Here is a 16,642-nt window from a genome sequence, read left to right as displayed (position 1 = left end):
TTATTAAACAAATAGAAGCAGAAATAACTTAGTATATAATTGTAGTTAAGGATTTTGCAATTCAATCATATGATAAAAATTACGTTAAAAGGAACCGTCAAATAGAAAAAGGTAAGTAAGTGATCAACCACTAAAAGGAGAAAAAAAATCTAGGTATAATGCAAAGTACCTAGACAAGGACAAGCAAAGGCAACACAATAGTTGCGTTAAATAAATTTGAGGACGAAAATCCGCTGTAGAAGAATTGATATATATTTTTTATTTATTAATGACTAACATTTTTTTTCTTTTCTGGCTCTACTTTTGGTCATCACTCATCAAAGGCAAAGCTCAGCTTCCGCCTCGCGAACTATATATATGTAACATCATATGTATAATAGAATTATGGCAGGCCAGACGTGGTGCAGGGACATACATAAGCGTCGGGTAAGCGCGATAGGTTGTGGATTCGATTCCCACTCGAGAAAATAAAATATTTAATGTGTTTATTTCTTTGTTCTGGTGTGGAGGCAAAAGCACGGCGTTGAGTTCCGCCACTCAACAGTTCAACACGCAATGTCTTATAACACTAAGTTCCCTCTGCCTACCCTGCTGTGTGCGGTGTATAGCGTGAAGAAGAAAAAACTATTATATAAGCAATATACAAATAACATATTAGAATCTATTTCCAAACGTGCCAGTTGAGAATATAATAATGGTAAAAAAATAATTCTGTTCTGTTCTGTTCTGTTCTTTTTATTAAAAAATAATTCAAAAATTTCATTGTTACTTTGACAGCCATCAAAATAGAAGGTTGCCAGATCCTACAGAATTCCTTAAATTACAGGTAATCCTTTTTTACTGTATTAAAAACAAACGGAAAAAATATTGACACAAGTGTAAAATTGTAAATTAAATCAATATTTCATAGAACATTAATTTTGATATTACTTTGAGAAGCCAGTTTATATTAAAAGAATCGTCCGTTATAAATATAACGTTTTCAATTTAACAAATGTTCAATATTACAATGACTAATTATTAAATTTAAAATTCAATTCATTATAAGTAATTCTCATATCAATTTCTACAATTTAAAAACATTAGTTAAGTATTTGATAAGATTACAAGAAAAAGATGAAAATTTCTGAACCTTCTAGAAATAATATATATTTTTGAAATAACATCTTAATAAATAATTCAATTTAAATGGAAAACTATGGAAATAAGTTTCACGTTTATGAACCTTAATTTCTACTTCATTAGTTAGTGTTCCCCTCAGTGGCGTAGCTAGGGTATTTGCTGCCTGGTGCGGCCTAGGACTTGATGCCCTCTAAAAAAAAAATAGATTCAACGTGTCTTCTACTCTCACGTAGATCAAGCGTCAGACGCTAAAATGTGACATTGGCTACCTTTAAAAAAAAATCGCACCGCTCGCACCCCCCTAGCTACGCCACTGGTTCCCCTAGTATATGTTCCTTGGTGTTCCCTATAATGTTTTCTCTCGATATTTTTTCAGTGTTTTTAGGATAATTAATGTATTCATACTGGCAACTTTGCTTAACAATCAAATACAGAATCAACTTACAGACTAATGCAATGGTTGGGTTGTATTGTAAACATTAAACTAAATAGTAGTGCTAGCACTACTTTCTTGTGCCACATTTAATCACAACATTGTTATGGCCTCAGAAAAGGATCCGCTGGTTAGCGAAAGGTCGGGTACAGTGCGCGAAGTCGGAAATCATGCTATATGGAGTTTATCTTCGTGTAAACCAGGTTTGCCACAAAACTTTTACTTTTTATAAGTTTACTATTCTCTAAAATTTCTTACAAGATGGTTTTAAGGTATTGTACAGGTATTCTGCTGCTTATTGTTGGTGTTGTTGCAATGTACTTATTATGTTATTGCTTGTCTGACAACATATCCAGTTATATATTCAAAACAGTGTCAGAGAGAATACAGGTGCCAAGTAATGGATCCATACAGAAGATAAATCTTTTATGGAATTGAGTATATGCTATATTAGCAAGTAAATGTAGAGATAAAGTGCCACAGTCAAGTTTCTCACTAGCTGTTCTCAGCAGAACTTCCTCAGTGGCAATATTATATTGATTTGATGATTCAAAAGTTTAATATTTTTTTAGTATTTAGTCATTGTCATTTTTTTTAGGTTTCGGTATTGATCAACTTCGAGATGATTGTATGGATACATATTGGCAATCAGATGGCCAATTGCCCCATTTAGTTAATATACAATTCCAAAGAAAAACAATGGTCTCACATATTTACATCTATACTGATTATAAACTTGATGAAAGCTATACACCTAGTAGAATTTCTATAAGAGCGGGAACACATTTTAATGATCTACAAGAAATAGAAGTTATTGAATTGATAGAACCAAGCGGTAAGACACAATTATTTTTCTAGCTTCATGCTATATCCCTCATAAAGTAGGGTAAGTAGAGGAAACCAAATGTTAAAACACTCCATTCCTCACTTTCTCCTCAATTGTTGTGACAGCTTGTTTAGTGGCAGAACTAAAAGCTACACTATCTCATTCCCTTTATTGCCACTAGGGTGAATGAATAATTTTCTTATCCTCATGTGGAAATGCAAGTTATCACTGTTGTATTTACAATCAAATACTGTGCACAACAGTCTAATAATTTAAATTACTTATCATATAAATTGTGATATTTATTTGTGTATTCATTTTAAGGATGGGAAATGATACCAATAAAGGACATCCATGATAGACCAATTAGGACATACATGATCCAAATAGCAGTTTTAAGCAATCATCAGAATGGGAGAGATACACACATGAGACAAATAAAGATACATTCCCCCTGTGAACCTACATCTTTTGATATAAATAAATTTAAAAAATTCTCAACTGTACAATTTCAACAATACACAACAATTCGATAATAATATTAGTCATATAAATAATAGCACAAAATTTTGAAACCCATAAAGGTTTCAAAATTTTTATGGTATAATAAAATACATTTTAATAATTTTATATGTATTTTAATCTGATTCCTCACTTTCTTCACTTGCTTGCTGTAGCCATGCAAAGAACTTAATCAAAGAAATTTGTTTGAGTATTGGGCTTTCATCTTGCTTAAGGTCGTCAAACCATTCTAACAAGGAGTCTTCATCAATTACATCTGCATCATATAATAAATGAACTATCTGTCCAGCCTTTCCAGTCAGCCATTCATTGTTAATGCAACTGTCCTAAAATTAAAAATGTATATTTAAAATAATGTATAAAATTTGAACTCTACTCTATATTCTAAATGAAAATTAATAAAAATCAATGATATTGTTTATCTGTGTTGTCATTATTTTCACATTTTACTCAAAATACTGAAATATATACAAAATTATTTTTACAAAACTATCATACATTAATATAAAACAACAACTACTCACTTCAACTGCTCTCAAACAATCCATAATGGAAGATTTTGTTTTTATATAGTTCGCTAAAACTGGGTGGAAAAATTTTAAAATATCCTTGACAGTACTTAGTACACTCTTGCTAGAAACCAATACTGGCATGCTAAGCAAAGCCCTTATAACGAAAAAGTTTACTTCATGTAGTTGTATATTATAAGCATATCTTGATGAATTGATTTCTAATATGAGGTAGTCACACTTTAAGCCTTCCTCATACCCTCGTGCCAGACTGTCTATAACTTCTTGAAGGAATACTAAAAAAAAATTTTACGTAACTATAATTGCTATTACATATTTTATTATTCAGTTTAATGCTTTATCCTACATGTAAGGACAGAAAGAAACTAATGTTTACACATTATTCTTGTTGATTGAATTTTTTTAAATTGGAATCAAATCCACAACAACATTAATTGTATTGTCTAGAATACAATGAAAGTAAATGATAGGACTATCAAAATAAAATGAACAAGGTTATTAATGTTAACTCACTATTAGTATCTTCAGGAACAGGTGAGTCAGGTAATGTTGATTCAGCACTACTGTCTGAAGAGTAACATGATTCACTATCACTCCACTCTTTTTCAAATCCTATAAATTCATCATCTCCATCATTTGAAGACTCATTCTCCCATTCTGTGGTATTTTCTGATGCTGATGTTTTCTCTACAAAGTGTAAAAGTGACTTTTAAATAAGCTAATAATATTTATTTCAATGAAACTAGATGATACTTTTTATTAATGTAATGTGAACAACATCATAAAATATTGACTGATGAAATATGTAATTATAATTATGTCAATCATACCAGCATTACTATCAGATCCTTCAAGAACATTGCCTTTTAGTTGGCTATCATTTTTTATGCAAATATTCTCTGAAGAAATAATTCCTTGCAAATTAGAATTTTCTTCAACTGTGCAACCATCAGCAATGAAACTGTTTATAATTTTGCAATTATCTTTAACAACAACATTATTCATGATGTAACTTCCTTGGATAATAACATTACTGCCAATAACACAGCTATCACCAATCATGGTTTTAGTTATCCGAGACATGTCGCTGATGTGTGTTTGAGAGCCAATTAATACATCTTCAACAAGAGTACAGGACCTAAAATGAACTTTTTTTTTATTTTTACATAGCATACAGATGTAGTAGGAACATAATATGATAAATATGCATTTATCTATTTTAATAAAAAAATATTATGATACCTGCTTAATGTTGAATTCATTTTTCTAAAAATGTGATTACCCATGTACATATAATTATTTTTATAAAAAGATCCAGTTTCAATTGACAATGGGTATACCCAATTATGTATTATATCCCAACTAAAAAGAAAAATGTTTACATATTATTCATTAGCAATGTAAGCTTATTGTCATGTCATTGAAATCAACAATATATTAAAAGTACTTCTTACCTTACAGTTTGGTAAGTTTTCCAATTCGTTACTGATGCAGCATATTGATTACCTTTTAATAATGTGTAATACAAGGAACTGGCTAAAATGTCCTCATTAATCAAAATACCATGAATAAAATCTTTTTTAGTTTGAAAATCAAAATTATCAGAAAATAAAGGTGGTACTGATGGTGAACACATTGCTATGTTCGCATCTACCAAATTATGATGCAAGAGTACCTCTGAATGATTCAATACACACTCCTAAAAATAAAAATTACTGCTAGATTTTTTTTTATAAAGTAATGTCTATTGTCTGAACTGATTGAGTGAGACACAGGTAAGGTATTCAGACAATATTTTTTAATCACATGAGTAAATTAGAGTATTGTATAAAATATAGATGTATAGTATTAAAAGACATCACCAACAGCAACAAAAAATATCACCTATGCAAATAAGTGCACAACGACATACATTGAGCATGGGTGGCAAGAATATATGAGCATAAAGCAGGCATACAAAAATGATAGTTGGGTTGATCAGCATTTGGATGGCTGTTGTAGTGTATATGTATTAACATATTACTTACTAATGGCAGAGAGAATGTAGTTTCATTTGATTTTGGCTTATACTTGTGATGCAATAATATTTTTTTACTTTTTCCATCAGCAGCTAGGAGAAGACTTTCATCATTGCTTATCAAAGGATGATCCCAAGCAACTTCTTTATAGACCAATGTCATTGCTGCCCCTTTGTCTTTCTTACATGTTTGTCTGTCAAAAAATATTACATATTTTTTCATTATACATATAATGGCACACAATTCAATACATTTATTTAATATTATGATATATTTTATCTTTTGAGTAATATCTAATATGAATATAATATTAGTTACTAAACAAAATTACTTGTGTTGTTCCAATAAAGCAGCAAAATTCATATTTGATATAGATGTTATTCCCAAGAGTACAAAGTATCCTCTGACCAAACTGGCTGCATCTACTTCTCTCATAACATCACCCATGGTTTGGCATGTATCGGAAGTAATTATTTGTACATCCAACATTAAGCTCCATGGCACTTTCTTTTCTTTACTCTTCCTAAAAATAAAATCTTATATAAATTTATTGCATACAAATTGTAAATGGAAAGTAATGGTTCATAATATAAAACCTGTTCATCTTACTTTACATGCTCCTTTACTTTTACACTATCCTTACAACAAAATAGGATTGCTTCTCCAACTCCTCCTGACACTAAGGAGTCCAAAACATAATCAATGAGACACACTCCTGCTAGCGGAAACAGACCCTGAAGAATAATTTAAATTATTATATTGTTTAGTGATTAAACAAATTGTTTTTCTTATACGGACCATTGGTTTATTATTGGTAAAAGGATTAAAATTATTGTTGAATGAATCCATAACAACAACCGCTTGGATAACATTTTCATTCTCATTTTCCATTTTTCGTTTTTAATAAATAATTAGTCCCATTTACATTTAAATTATTTGAAGTTTAATCAAAAGTTGGCATTTGGTTTTCGGTAAAATAGGTTATAAGTGATGTGGATACGACGATTATGTGAAGCAAAAATTATTGTAAAAAATTACCGTAATTAAAAACATATATTTCTATTTTTTACGGTATTTATATTTTATGTCATTACGTAAAATGTAGCAGAATAAATCAAATTAAATAAAGTGGATTACAAATCAATATCGATTTCCAAAATCGATTATTATCAATAATTTCTGTTAAGTACAGCGCATCACTAGAGTACTGTTTTTTTTTCTCTATAGAGTTGGGCCTTAGGTTCTTGCACTGAATAATATAAGTAAACAATATAGATATTATAAAAAGTATTGATACCGTAATAAATATAATAAAAAAATCGAATTAAAGATATTAATATTAATCTTGGAACAGTCAAGGAGTTTGTCAAAACAACTAAATGTATTTTAATAGATGTCGATGTGTTTAAATTCAGTTACTATTGGATACACCGAAAGCTAAACACGCTGCTTATTTAGTTTTTCTTATGTAAATAATTTTATCTTCGAAAATGGATTACGATTTAGGTCGAATTGATTATACCCTATGTGGTATAACTTATCCGGATGCAATAAAAATTTTACCAGCTACTGAACAAAAAATACAACAAAAGGCATGTTATTATTTCCAATAATTTAACAAAATTATATAAATTTTCATTGCACATTATTAATTATTTACAGTTTGCAATTGGAGACAAGAATGGGGTGCTACAATGCTTAAGTATAAAAGATGAAGAACCAGTAGTACAATTTAAAACATTACCAGGAAAACCTATTACATCTGTTCAGCTTCCTTCGTTTATTGGTAAATTATTATAAGGATTGTTTTAACACTTAATCCTAATATACCTATATTTTAATTTATAACAAGATTTGATTTATTTATTTAACGTAATTATGTTTATTAATATTTTAAGTTAGTCAACAATTATACAGTGGTTTAGTGAGGGGGGTGGGTAGGGGTTCTATATGCCCACGCGGTACACCCAAAGGGGCGCCGAATAGTCCGCAAAACTATTTAAAAATATGTATCAAATACATAATATGCATTTCATTTAATTATGTAGGGACCGTTGATTTAAATCTAAGCTTAAATTTAAGACTTTATTCATTTACTAGCGGGCACACGCGGCTTCGCCCGCTTGAACTATATATAGAATATTTATTAAATATATATTTATAAAATTGTTGACAGTGATCAAAAATACAGTGAATGATTTTCTCACACCAAGAATTGCTGTATAAAGAAATACATTATATAGTCAGGTTTATAAAGATGTGTAGCAAATTTGAGTAAACTGTGACTTGTCTAATAATTTCCAACGCCAGAAGAGTGAGAGTATATTTTATATATTTGGCGGATTTTGGACACCGCTTATCATAAAATTTAGTTTTACGTTTCAAGTTATGATAATGTGATAACTCTAAAGACTGTTTACAATTGGTATGACCAAATTAGATGACCGATGACTCGGTTCAAGATCAACAATTACTTATATTGAAGATCAAATGTTTGAATGATTAGCTAAAAGCGTTTTCAATGCATTGCATACCTAAAGATTTCACTTTTTTTCTTATTTTATTAAGGGACAAATGCTGATAAAATATTTGCTGCTTCGGGCAATGAAGTTAAAGGTTACACTAGAAAAGGAAAAGTATTTCTAAGCATCGAAACCTGCGTTTCAGAAACAATCACGTCTATGTAATTATATATTTTTAATAAGATATAATTTATGACATATCAACTAATTATTTATAGTTTAATAGTATTGTTATCCTTAGATGCGTGCTAGGCAGCGATTTAATATTATGCTGTGGAAGAACTGTAACGTTCTATAGAGACTTGCAAGAATTGTATTCTTACATATGCGATGACAGAGTGTTGGATGCGGTAGCTTTTGCAACACCAAACGTATGTACCCCATACTTCCATAACACCATGGTTCTCATATTTAAATAAGTGATATTTTTTGTGTTTAATATTTTATATAAAACTTCAAACCCTCTATCAATTCTGCCTCTTTTTAGAATACTCGTGTTAGAATACTAGTAATAACAGCAAATAAGGAGGCTATAATAATCGAAAATGGGCAAGTACAAATGCGAACTCATATATCCGCTGGCCCCATGCGGATTATTGTACCACTCACCTCACATACTACTGATGTGTGTACTTTTTATGGTGCAGCTGATGGATCTATAGGACTTATATTTCAGGAAAAGTAAGTTATTTTTTATTATCTTGCATCATCCGCTAATTAATAGATAAGTAAGCGTTAGAATAAGCTAACTTGTTATTTACATACATTCTTTCTTTCTTTGCCCTTTCTTTACATTAGTTACTTTACTTTCACGTTAACCTGTGGGGCCGTGGAACTCAATAATGTACCTACCTACTTTGTCTTACATTTATTTGCTTCAGAACAAATCTATCGTACAAATGTTTGGTAAATGGACACGGCTTGGGATCAGTAATGTGCATTGGTTGGTTTATAAATAGCTTCGGTACTCATCTTGCTGTTGGACGAAATGATGGCTCTATTCAGCTTTACCTGGTTAACACCGATAATTTTTTTGAAAAACTGAGACTCAAGTTTACCTACGTAAGATTTTATTGTTACCATATCTTTTAAATTTAAGTTTTAGTATATTATATAAGTACCTACCTACTTTCAATATTGCATTTACTCGTGTATAGGTACCTTTATAAGTATCTACATTTACACTTTTTAATGATAGTATTATGTTTTTATTTACATATTCATCTTAAAATTTGTTACGATATGTTTGACATACCACAGTTATGACGAAAATGAAACGATTTTAGTTTTCTGGTGATCCTGTGACATCAGTGGGGGGCGGTTACATTGGGTCTGAGGAGCCAGAAGTACTAGTCTCAACATTTTCAGGAAGAATCTTTGGCTTAAGATCACGTAAATTAGTCTCTACCTTAACTAATGTATCTAATGAGGCGTTGGCTTTAAGGCGGTCAAAACTGGAGTAAGTTATTTTATGGTTTATTGTACCTACAGAGCGATTAATGGGCACATTCATAGACAAAGCGCAGACACAGACAAAGACAACCAGTTTGTCTTTTGAAAATTATTTTGTTTTATTACTTTTTAAATGTTTTGATCCATCAAATTAAAATAAGTAGTTTGGGACATGAAGAGGCCTTTTGGTAACAAGGTTATTAAATATCTAGAAGAGAAAACATATACCTACTTACCCACTAGTCTTGAATAAGTTGCATTTGTTGATAAAATTAAGTAAATTTACTATATATAGGACAGAAATTGCTCGTTTAGAAAAGCAAACGGCCCACGAACGAGAAAAATATCAAAAAAACACGCGTTCCTTATTTGGAGGTGTATCAGCACCCCCTCTTCTGGACATTGAATATGAGGTAAGTAAAATTATGTGTGTCTTATTTTGTTAACCTTTTTTAAATTTTATAAATACATACAAACATGTTGAGGACTGAAAAACTATTAAACTCACTATCGAATTTTAGTTTAGGTAGTAGGATTACCTACCTACCTATATGGTGAAAGCGTCGAAGCAACGGGCTTCCTCAGTTATTACACGTTGATGATTTTTTATAAAGCAGAGATCGCCTTGATACAGCAATTATAATTCCATACAATTATAATAAAGAATCAAATTCAAATCCGACACAATATCGTTTGTTAGCTTTCAGGTGCCGGTCAAAACGCATGGCAAGAAGCAAAAATAATTTCTGGTGTACCTTTGGACATGTTATTTATTTATTGTGATTGCAAACTTGAAATACAAACAGATAGTGCAGCGGTACTTAGCACATGTGCACAACAGGTACAACAATTCTTATTATATAAAATTAGCTTAGGTATTCATCTTTTAATAAACATTCATATTCGGTTATGGAGTTAAAGAGTACCTATAATATAAATAATAATACCTAGTTACATGTTACCTAACGAACTTCATAAAATAAAATATTTCCGGATATTTAAAGGCTTATTCCACTTTACAATTTACGAATGTTTTCTTAATATATTATGTATATTTCTTACTACAATTTTACAGGGATCAAATAATGCAGAGCTATTAGCTACCATTCGCTGCCAAGTGGGAACAAGACGCCTTTGGCTACGTATTCGAATTGTTTCTGTTGAGACAAAGATGGAGGGCACTTGGGTTTTAATATATATTTTACCAACTGGATCTCCAAGAGTGGCGAGATTAATTAAATTTCATTTGGCAATTTTACCACATTATTCTAAATATGAAAATGTCGAAGTGGAAAATGCCAAAAGGTAAGTTAGAATCAGCTTCACGCTGTATCCCGCACACATCAGGGTAGGCAGAGGGAACCTAGTGTTAAGACACTCCGTTCCGTTCAAATAATGATAAAATAATTAAAAAATTAAAAAATATATACGCGCCAGTGAATAGTCAATACTTAGCTGTTAGTTTGAATACAGTTTTTGTTACTAATATTGTCAAGGTTTTTTAATAACAATAAATGCACTTGTTTTCCACGCTAAAGTGTAAAATGTCTTAATATTTTTCCGGAGGTCATGGTGTGAAGTCCATATATCAGGTGGTTTTTCGGTTGCCGAAATGTCGTCATGGTTAGCCGAAATATTACCAGGGGAATTACCGCGACCGTCGAGTAATATTGCCTTTGCCCGTTCCCATTCCACTTTAGGGACGTTTCTTATTTGTAAATACCAGTAAGTACTTGAGTAAGTCATTTATTATTTTTCTAACTGAACTTCAATGAATTTCAAAGCTTACTTATTGAGTATTTGGTGAACAAAATAATTAATTATTTATTAAGTTCTTTATGAAGCCAGTCGTGGCGCAGGGGCAGAAAGTTTAACTGTAAACGCTGGTTGTGGGTTCGATCAAAGCTCGAGGAAATGGAATATTTATTTAAATTTATATTTTCATTTCTTCACTGTGGATGAGGCAAAGCGTGGCGTTGAGTACCGCCACTTAAAACGCAATGCCTCCAGAATTTGGATGAGAGTGTGGAACAGACTTAAACTAGGTTCCCTCTGCTTACTCTGCAGTTGCTGTGTGCGGGATACAGCGTGAAGCTGAAATTTACTTTATTAAGAAGACAACATAAAACATTTAACTTCAATTACTTTAATGATATTAAGGGTAGGCTTCTTAGAACTTCATTCACGCTAAGCGCACGCTTGCTTTTTAAAATAAGTACATTTTTTTTATATATGTCACAACAGACGCGGTTCAGCAACTTTTAAATCCGACAACATATCAACAATAATTGTAATCAAGTCAGTTATTTCAAACTGCTGTATTAAAAGAAGTATACGGGTCAATATTTCTTGCGGTAAGTACTTATGTAGATATAAATACCTACTTGGCATACAAGATTGTAACTTCTTAGAACAACTGTATAAAAAGTAAAGTAAACACGGTTTTTTTTTATTTCGTTAAAGACATTCCCGAAAATGCTTGCTTGATTTCATTTCAACATTTGCGCGAAAGATTACAAAATGAATATAAAAAAAAAAAACAGTCGGAAATAAGGAAAGCTCTAAGGTAAATAACCTTTGTTATAAACAATCCAACAAATACAGCAGTATAACGAATAAATGTTGTATTATATATCGAAACTCTATTTCCAGTTCTTTAGATCTAGATATGAATATAATAAATGATGAAACACAGCACACATTGTGTGAAGATTATCGAAATATATTGATAACTTCAGACGAAAGTGATGAAGAAACAGTTTTCGACGTACTCAAAGGTACTTTCAATAATTTATATTGTCTAGACTTTATTGCATATTAAAATGTTTTATACAATTTAGAAGAGATAATTTCAAAACCTTTGTAGCGTTGTTTTTGGACGACACTTGATAATGATCTACGCTATGAATATGGTTGGATTTAGTGGGTCCAAATTTGTATTTGATATGGTTTAAGAGCGGCGAAGTTGGGAAATACGCAATTTTACATATAAAAATGTAACTTAATATAAAAAAATAAAAAATCATTCTCATCATGTAGGGTATTCAAATAATGTAGGGTAAACGAACCCATCGTTTACCCTACATTATTTCTATATTAGGAGAATAAGTATGCAATGTAATATGCGCGCGTGGATTCCGCGGTCGCAGAATGGGCGCTGACGCCCCCGCAAGGAGAATCGCTCCGCCCCACCTCGGAAGACGAGGTCAAAGACATCATCAAAAATCTCAAAGATAGGAAGGCCCCGGGGCCCGATAAATTGTCTAATAGAACACTTAAGTCCCTTCCGGCTCAGTTCTTATCTCTATTGGTCATTATTTTTAATTCCCTTCTCATGTCGTGCACCTTCCCCGACGAGTGGAAGGAAGCCATTGTCATAGGTATACCGAAACCTAACAAGCCGCGGAATATGCCCTCTAGCTATAGACCTATCAGCCTTCTCAGCTGCTTAGGAAAAATTTATGAGAGAATCATTCTCATTAGACTCTCCGAGGTGGTAGAGGCCAAATCTCTGCTCATCAAAGAGCAATTCGGTTTCAGAAAGAAACATTCCGCCATCCACGAAGTCCATCGCGTGGTAGAGCACATAGCTCAATATAAAGTAAAAAATTCCTACCGCAGACATACTGCCGCTATTTTTCTCGACGTAGCGAAAGCCTTTGACAAGGTCTGGCATAACGGCTTGATTTTCAAGCTGCGGCGCTCTGGCTTGCCAGACTGTCTCGTGCGCATCCTGCAAGATTTTCTGTCAAATAGATACTTCCGCTATAAAGTAGAAGGAACTCTCTCCTCCCCCCGCCTCCTCCGCGCAGGCGTCCCCCAGGGTTCAACCCTTTCTCCTATGTTATACGCGCTGTACACAAGAGACATACCTCGTACCAGGGATGTACACTTGGCTATGTACGCCGATGATACCGCCCTATACACTTCTTCGCGTAACACACGCATAATAGCCGATCGACTTCAGAAAGCGGCCCGCGTACTTGGTGTGTGGTTCCGCCAATGGAGAATCGAGGTTAATCCAGAGAAGAGTAAAGCGATACTCTTCCCTCGCGCTCGTTCAGAGCAAATCTCTACCATCTATCTATTAGATAAAGCCATTCCCTGGGAAAAAGAGGTCAAATATCTAGGTGTCACATTAGACTCTAAACTCTCCTTCAAACCCCACGTCACGAAAGCTTGCAACAAAGCTAAATTCATTCTTAATAGATTATACTATCTCATAAACAAGCGTAGTAAAATGTCACTTAGAAATAAGCTGACACTATACAAAACTTGTATAAGACCCGTCCTCTCTTATGCTTATGTAGCGTTCGCGCACACTAAGCTAGATCCCATGCAAAAGGTACAAAATAAATTCTTACGTATCGCATCAGGTTGTCCCTGGTTCGTGCGTAACGTCGACCTACATAGAGACTTTGAACTGGAATCGATTTACGAGCACTGCAAACGTTTAGCGAAGCGCTACTTTGAGCGCGCAGGCTCGCACGCGAATCCCCTCATCGTTAATGCGTGTGATTACATCCCTAACGCACTCCCTAGACGTAGACGCCCGCGCAGCGTCCTTTTAGACTCCGATGACGCCGTTACTATAGCGAATGCCCCGTATGTAGGTAGGAAACACACTACTCACACACGACACAAACACCGTCGTCGACGGAATCGACGACGAAGTCCAGCTTATTCAACGGCTCGGTCGCGTCTCGGCGCGGTCGGGCCCAGCGGTTAGGGACCGTTAGCTCCCTTAGAGTAGTCTAATTTGTCCCCAGTCGCGACTTCATGTCGCGGCTGGTTTGCTTAGCATAGGTAAAATCCCAGTCCGCTCGACGGCCGCAAGCCGAGGTTCGAGTCCCGCAGGGGGCGCCCTTACAGTCGACTTCCTCACAGGCAGCCACTTAGTGCTTGCATTTCTTCAGGGACAGAGTACCCTCTTCCCTACCCAACCGGTGTCGCTGTAAAAGCCAATAGGGCTAACAGCATTATCCACATGTTCGAAAAAAAAAAAAATGCAATGTAATTTCATATACCTACGAATATGAAATGATTTAAAACTGTAGACTCTTAAAATAGAACATAATGCGTGAAGTGATTACTTACTTCATTAAAAATTATAAAACAATACAGAAGGTCATTACGTTGTGAACCTAAAAAAGAAGATAATTAAGATAAGTTTGTATATTATCACAAAATGTAAACCATTTCTTTTGACTTTTCAGGCACTATTGAAAAATGGTATATAGACTGGCATATGCAATTCCTTAATAGTAATAGTTATGGGAATGATATGGATAAACTAAAAGTAGCCTTGAAGTTTTGTCAAGCTGATGAAGTGGAGCAAATTTTAACATTAAAAAACAAATAACAATGAATGTTCATGTGAACAGTGAACTAAGTAGACGTAATGAAAATTAAAAAGATTTATGAATTATATTTTGTTTCTATAAATAATCTTAACTCCTAAAGAGGTACAATTATATTAAATTCTTGTATTTACAAGTTACCATCTCGTTTATACTCAGACAATATTAGTACGAAAACTGTTTTTACATCATTTTTGTCTGAAGAATGAAATCTTCATCAGTTTACAAGCAATTATCATATAGGTATATGTTTATATGGATAATCTTTGATCATGTAACTCAAAAATAATTAATTGAAAATGTATAAATAATTAGTTCTTAGTGTCAGGTTAACCAGGCAGCAACATTTTAACTACTGAGAAATTCAACTTTACCAGACTGTGCTAGTTTTTGTGAAAGCTCTATGTGGTAGGTAAATTAATTCGCTGGATGAAAAATAATACCTACTCACTGATCATAAATAGGTTTAGAATTAATTTGTATGTGGTAGAAGTAGGAGCGAAGTTTCTCTATAAGACACAAAAAGATTAGTACGAAGCTATAATCAAGGAAGTTTAACATTATTTATCAAAATTGCATTTTATTATTTTGAATTTGAAAAATAATTATATCTGCAAATAAACATTATCATTTAATTTTGTAAATCAGTGGAGAACAGACTTGGTCACAAGTACCAGACATTCGGTTATTGAGTTCCACAGAAGTGTCTTAAATGTGGGCATAAATTATTAGGATCTCATAATGTAATAAATTACTAGGTTTTCTGATGAACACTAGGTTAAAGCACAATCAAAATCAAATCCTGCAAGCAGTATGCAGCATGAAACTAAAACAAAGTAACTAAATAAATAAGAAATTTCTTTTTAAACATTTTCTTTCAAAAGTAAAATACAAAATTTCAGTTAATATTGTAAAAACAAGACAATTTATTTGGCCTATTTTGAAATATCAATTTGTCAATAAAATGTAATTTATAATAAAAGTAGGAATAATGTTGAAACTATTTATTATACACTATATTTACAATAAATCTAAAAATTAAACAAGCAGTATTTATTTCATTTTTGGAAGGGATAGTAATCAAGACCTGAATTATATTTAAATTTGTATGTAAAGCGATTTACTTGAGTTTTACCAATTTCAATCATATTCTGAACTTCTTCCCTATAGGCCGGAGGTTTAAGTTCCTCTTCAAGAGTACATGTGTGTTCAGAATTTTCTTGAACTTTAAACATTCTTTGTCGTATTATATCTACATCTCTGGCATATTCTTCTTTTAACTCGGAAACTGATTTTGGTGCTGAATCTATTTTGAAAATGAAATAATTAGCTTCTCTGTGTACCAATCCGTGGGCACTGGTTTTAAAGGGCATAGCTCTAAAACCTAGATTTTCGATATTTCTTATGATCCCCCCTGTGTTAAAAATTACGTGCGATATTCGCTTTAACGTTGTTTTCAATTCAGGTTTTGGCATGGCACGCACCATCATAGCTAATTCGTAAGTGGGCATTTTATTGTCTTATTATATTGATGTAATAGGATAATTAGAGCGAACACACAAAAATACTATTAGCAACAGAATGTAACAATGTAACGAGTGCGAGAATGACAGCCACAGACAAAAGCACGACAGAAGTGAAATGCTAAATTGGTAATTGATGGTAATAGAAATGAATAGATTTTGTAATTTGTATAACCATGCTTATTTGACATTTGATGTAGATAATATATAGGTATTATTGTATCGAACAAATACGGTACGGTACATTAAATATGGTAGCTATCAAATATTATTTCAATTTTCATATTTTTTGTGCGAGAATAATTTCATAGTTTGACGAGTAAGATTATAAGCT

At 32.7% G+C, this 16,642-nt stretch overlaps 4 protein-coding genes across 4 annotated transcripts; 2 read left to right on the top strand and 2 right to left on the bottom strand.

The window, feature by feature from the left end:
* The first annotated feature begins 1,449 nt into the window (after positions 1-1,449).
* APC10 (anaphase-promoting complex subunit 10) lies at positions 1,450-3,322 on the top strand. The gene is made up of 3 exons (XM_085200017.1): positions 1,450-1,758; positions 2,154-2,390; positions 2,706-3,322. Exons 1-3 carry the CDS (start codon positions 1,662-1,664, stop codon positions 2,915-2,917), a joined length of 546 nt encoding a protein of 181 aa, XP_085056143.1. The 5' UTR covers positions 1,450-1,661; the 3' UTR covers positions 2,918-3,322.
* Positions 2,998-6,457, bottom strand: eIF2Bepsilon (eukaryotic translation initiation factor 2B subunit epsilon). Its single transcript, XM_085200016.1, has 10 exons — positions 6,250-6,457; positions 6,061-6,185; positions 5,783-5,974; positions 5,461-5,644; positions 4,888-5,132; positions 4,676-4,795; positions 4,264-4,571; positions 3,947-4,120; positions 3,428-3,708; positions 2,998-3,229 (listed from the first exon to the last, which is right to left on the bottom strand). The coding sequence occupies exons 1-10, from the start codon at positions 6,340-6,342 to the stop codon at positions 3,020-3,022; spliced, it is 1,932 nt and encodes a 643-aa protein (XP_085056142.1). The 5' UTR covers positions 6,343-6,457; the 3' UTR covers positions 2,998-3,019.
* Positions 6,458-6,917: 460 nt separating this feature from the next.
* Positions 6,918-14,853, top strand: LOC146530006 (BBSome complex member BBS7-like). Its single transcript, XM_085200020.1, has 15 exons — positions 6,918-7,043; positions 7,114-7,237; positions 8,020-8,134; positions 8,215-8,344; positions 8,461-8,654; positions 8,855-9,035; positions 9,260-9,432; positions 9,721-9,838; positions 10,126-10,266; positions 10,501-10,730; positions 10,992-11,150; positions 11,670-11,779; positions 11,889-11,991; positions 12,078-12,202; positions 14,642-14,853. Exons 1-15 carry the CDS (start codon positions 6,942-6,944, stop codon positions 14,785-14,787), a joined length of 2,151 nt encoding a protein of 716 aa, XP_085056146.1. The 5' UTR covers positions 6,918-6,941; the 3' UTR covers positions 14,788-14,853.
* Positions 14,854-15,774: 921 nt separating this feature from the next.
* mRpS6 (mitochondrial ribosomal protein S6) lies at positions 15,775-16,491 on the bottom strand. The gene has a single exon (XM_085200019.1). The coding sequence runs from the start codon at positions 16,294-16,296 to the stop codon at positions 15,844-15,846; it is 453 nt and encodes a 150-aa protein (XP_085056145.1). The 5' UTR covers positions 16,297-16,491; the 3' UTR covers positions 15,775-15,843.
* Between the last annotated feature and the right edge of the window lie 151 nt (positions 16,492-16,642).

Source organism: Heliconius melpomene, chromosome 17 (assembly GCF_056956725.1).
Source record: "Heliconius melpomene rosina isolate 202511_hmr_F chromosome 17, ASM5695672v1, whole genome shotgun sequence".
Taxonomy (NCBI): Eukaryota; Metazoa; Arthropoda; class Insecta; order Lepidoptera; family Nymphalidae; genus Heliconius; species Heliconius melpomene.
The sequence above is the reverse complement of the archived record's forward strand: the minus strand, read 5'-3'. Positions and strand labels throughout refer to the sequence as shown.

What these genes read in the sequence shown, in the direction of transcription:
- APC10 (XM_085200017.1), top strand. Translation starts at nt 1,662, where the DNA reads ATGGCCTCAGAAAAGGATCCGCTGGTTAGCGAAAGGTCGGGTACAGTG. An exon ending in TTTATCTTCGTGTAAACCAG is followed by an intron (nt 1,759 to 2,153) that starts GTTTGCCACAAA and finishes CATTTTTTTTAG; the next exon opens with GTTTCGGTATTGATCAACTT. An exon ending in TGAATTGATAGAACCAAGCG is followed by an intron (nt 2,391 to 2,705) that starts GTAAGACACAAT and finishes ATTCATTTTAAG; the next exon opens with GATGGGAAATGATACCAATA.
- eIF2Bepsilon (XM_085200016.1), bottom strand. Translation starts at nt 6,342, where the DNA reads ATGGAAAATGAGAATGAAAATGTTATCCAAGCGGTTGTTGTTATGGAT. An exon ending in ATGAATTCAACATTAAGCAG is followed by an intron (nt 4,572 to 4,675) that starts GTATCATAATAT and finishes AGTTCATTTTAG; the next exon opens with GTCCTGTACTCTTGTTGAAG. An exon ending in ATTGTTTGAGAGCAGTTGAA is followed by an intron (nt 3,230 to 3,427) that starts GTGAGTAGTTGT and finishes TTTTAATTTTAG; the next exon opens with GACAGTTGCATTAACAATGA.
- LOC146530006 (XM_085200020.1), top strand. Translation starts at nt 6,942, where the DNA reads ATGGATTACGATTTAGGTCGAATTGATTATACCCTATGTGGTATAACT. An exon ending in AACAAAAAATACAACAAAAG is followed by an intron (nt 7,044 to 7,113) that starts GCATGTTATTAT and finishes AATTATTTACAG; the next exon opens with TTTGCAATTGGAGACAAGAA. An exon ending in GAAATAAGGAAAGCTCTAAG is followed by an intron (nt 11,992 to 12,077) that starts GTAAATAACCTT and finishes CTCTATTTCCAG; the next exon opens with TTCTTTAGATCTAGATATGA.
- mRpS6 (XM_085200019.1), bottom strand. Translation starts at nt 16,296, where the DNA reads ATGCCCACTTACGAATTAGCTATGATGGTGCGTGCCATGCCAAAACCT.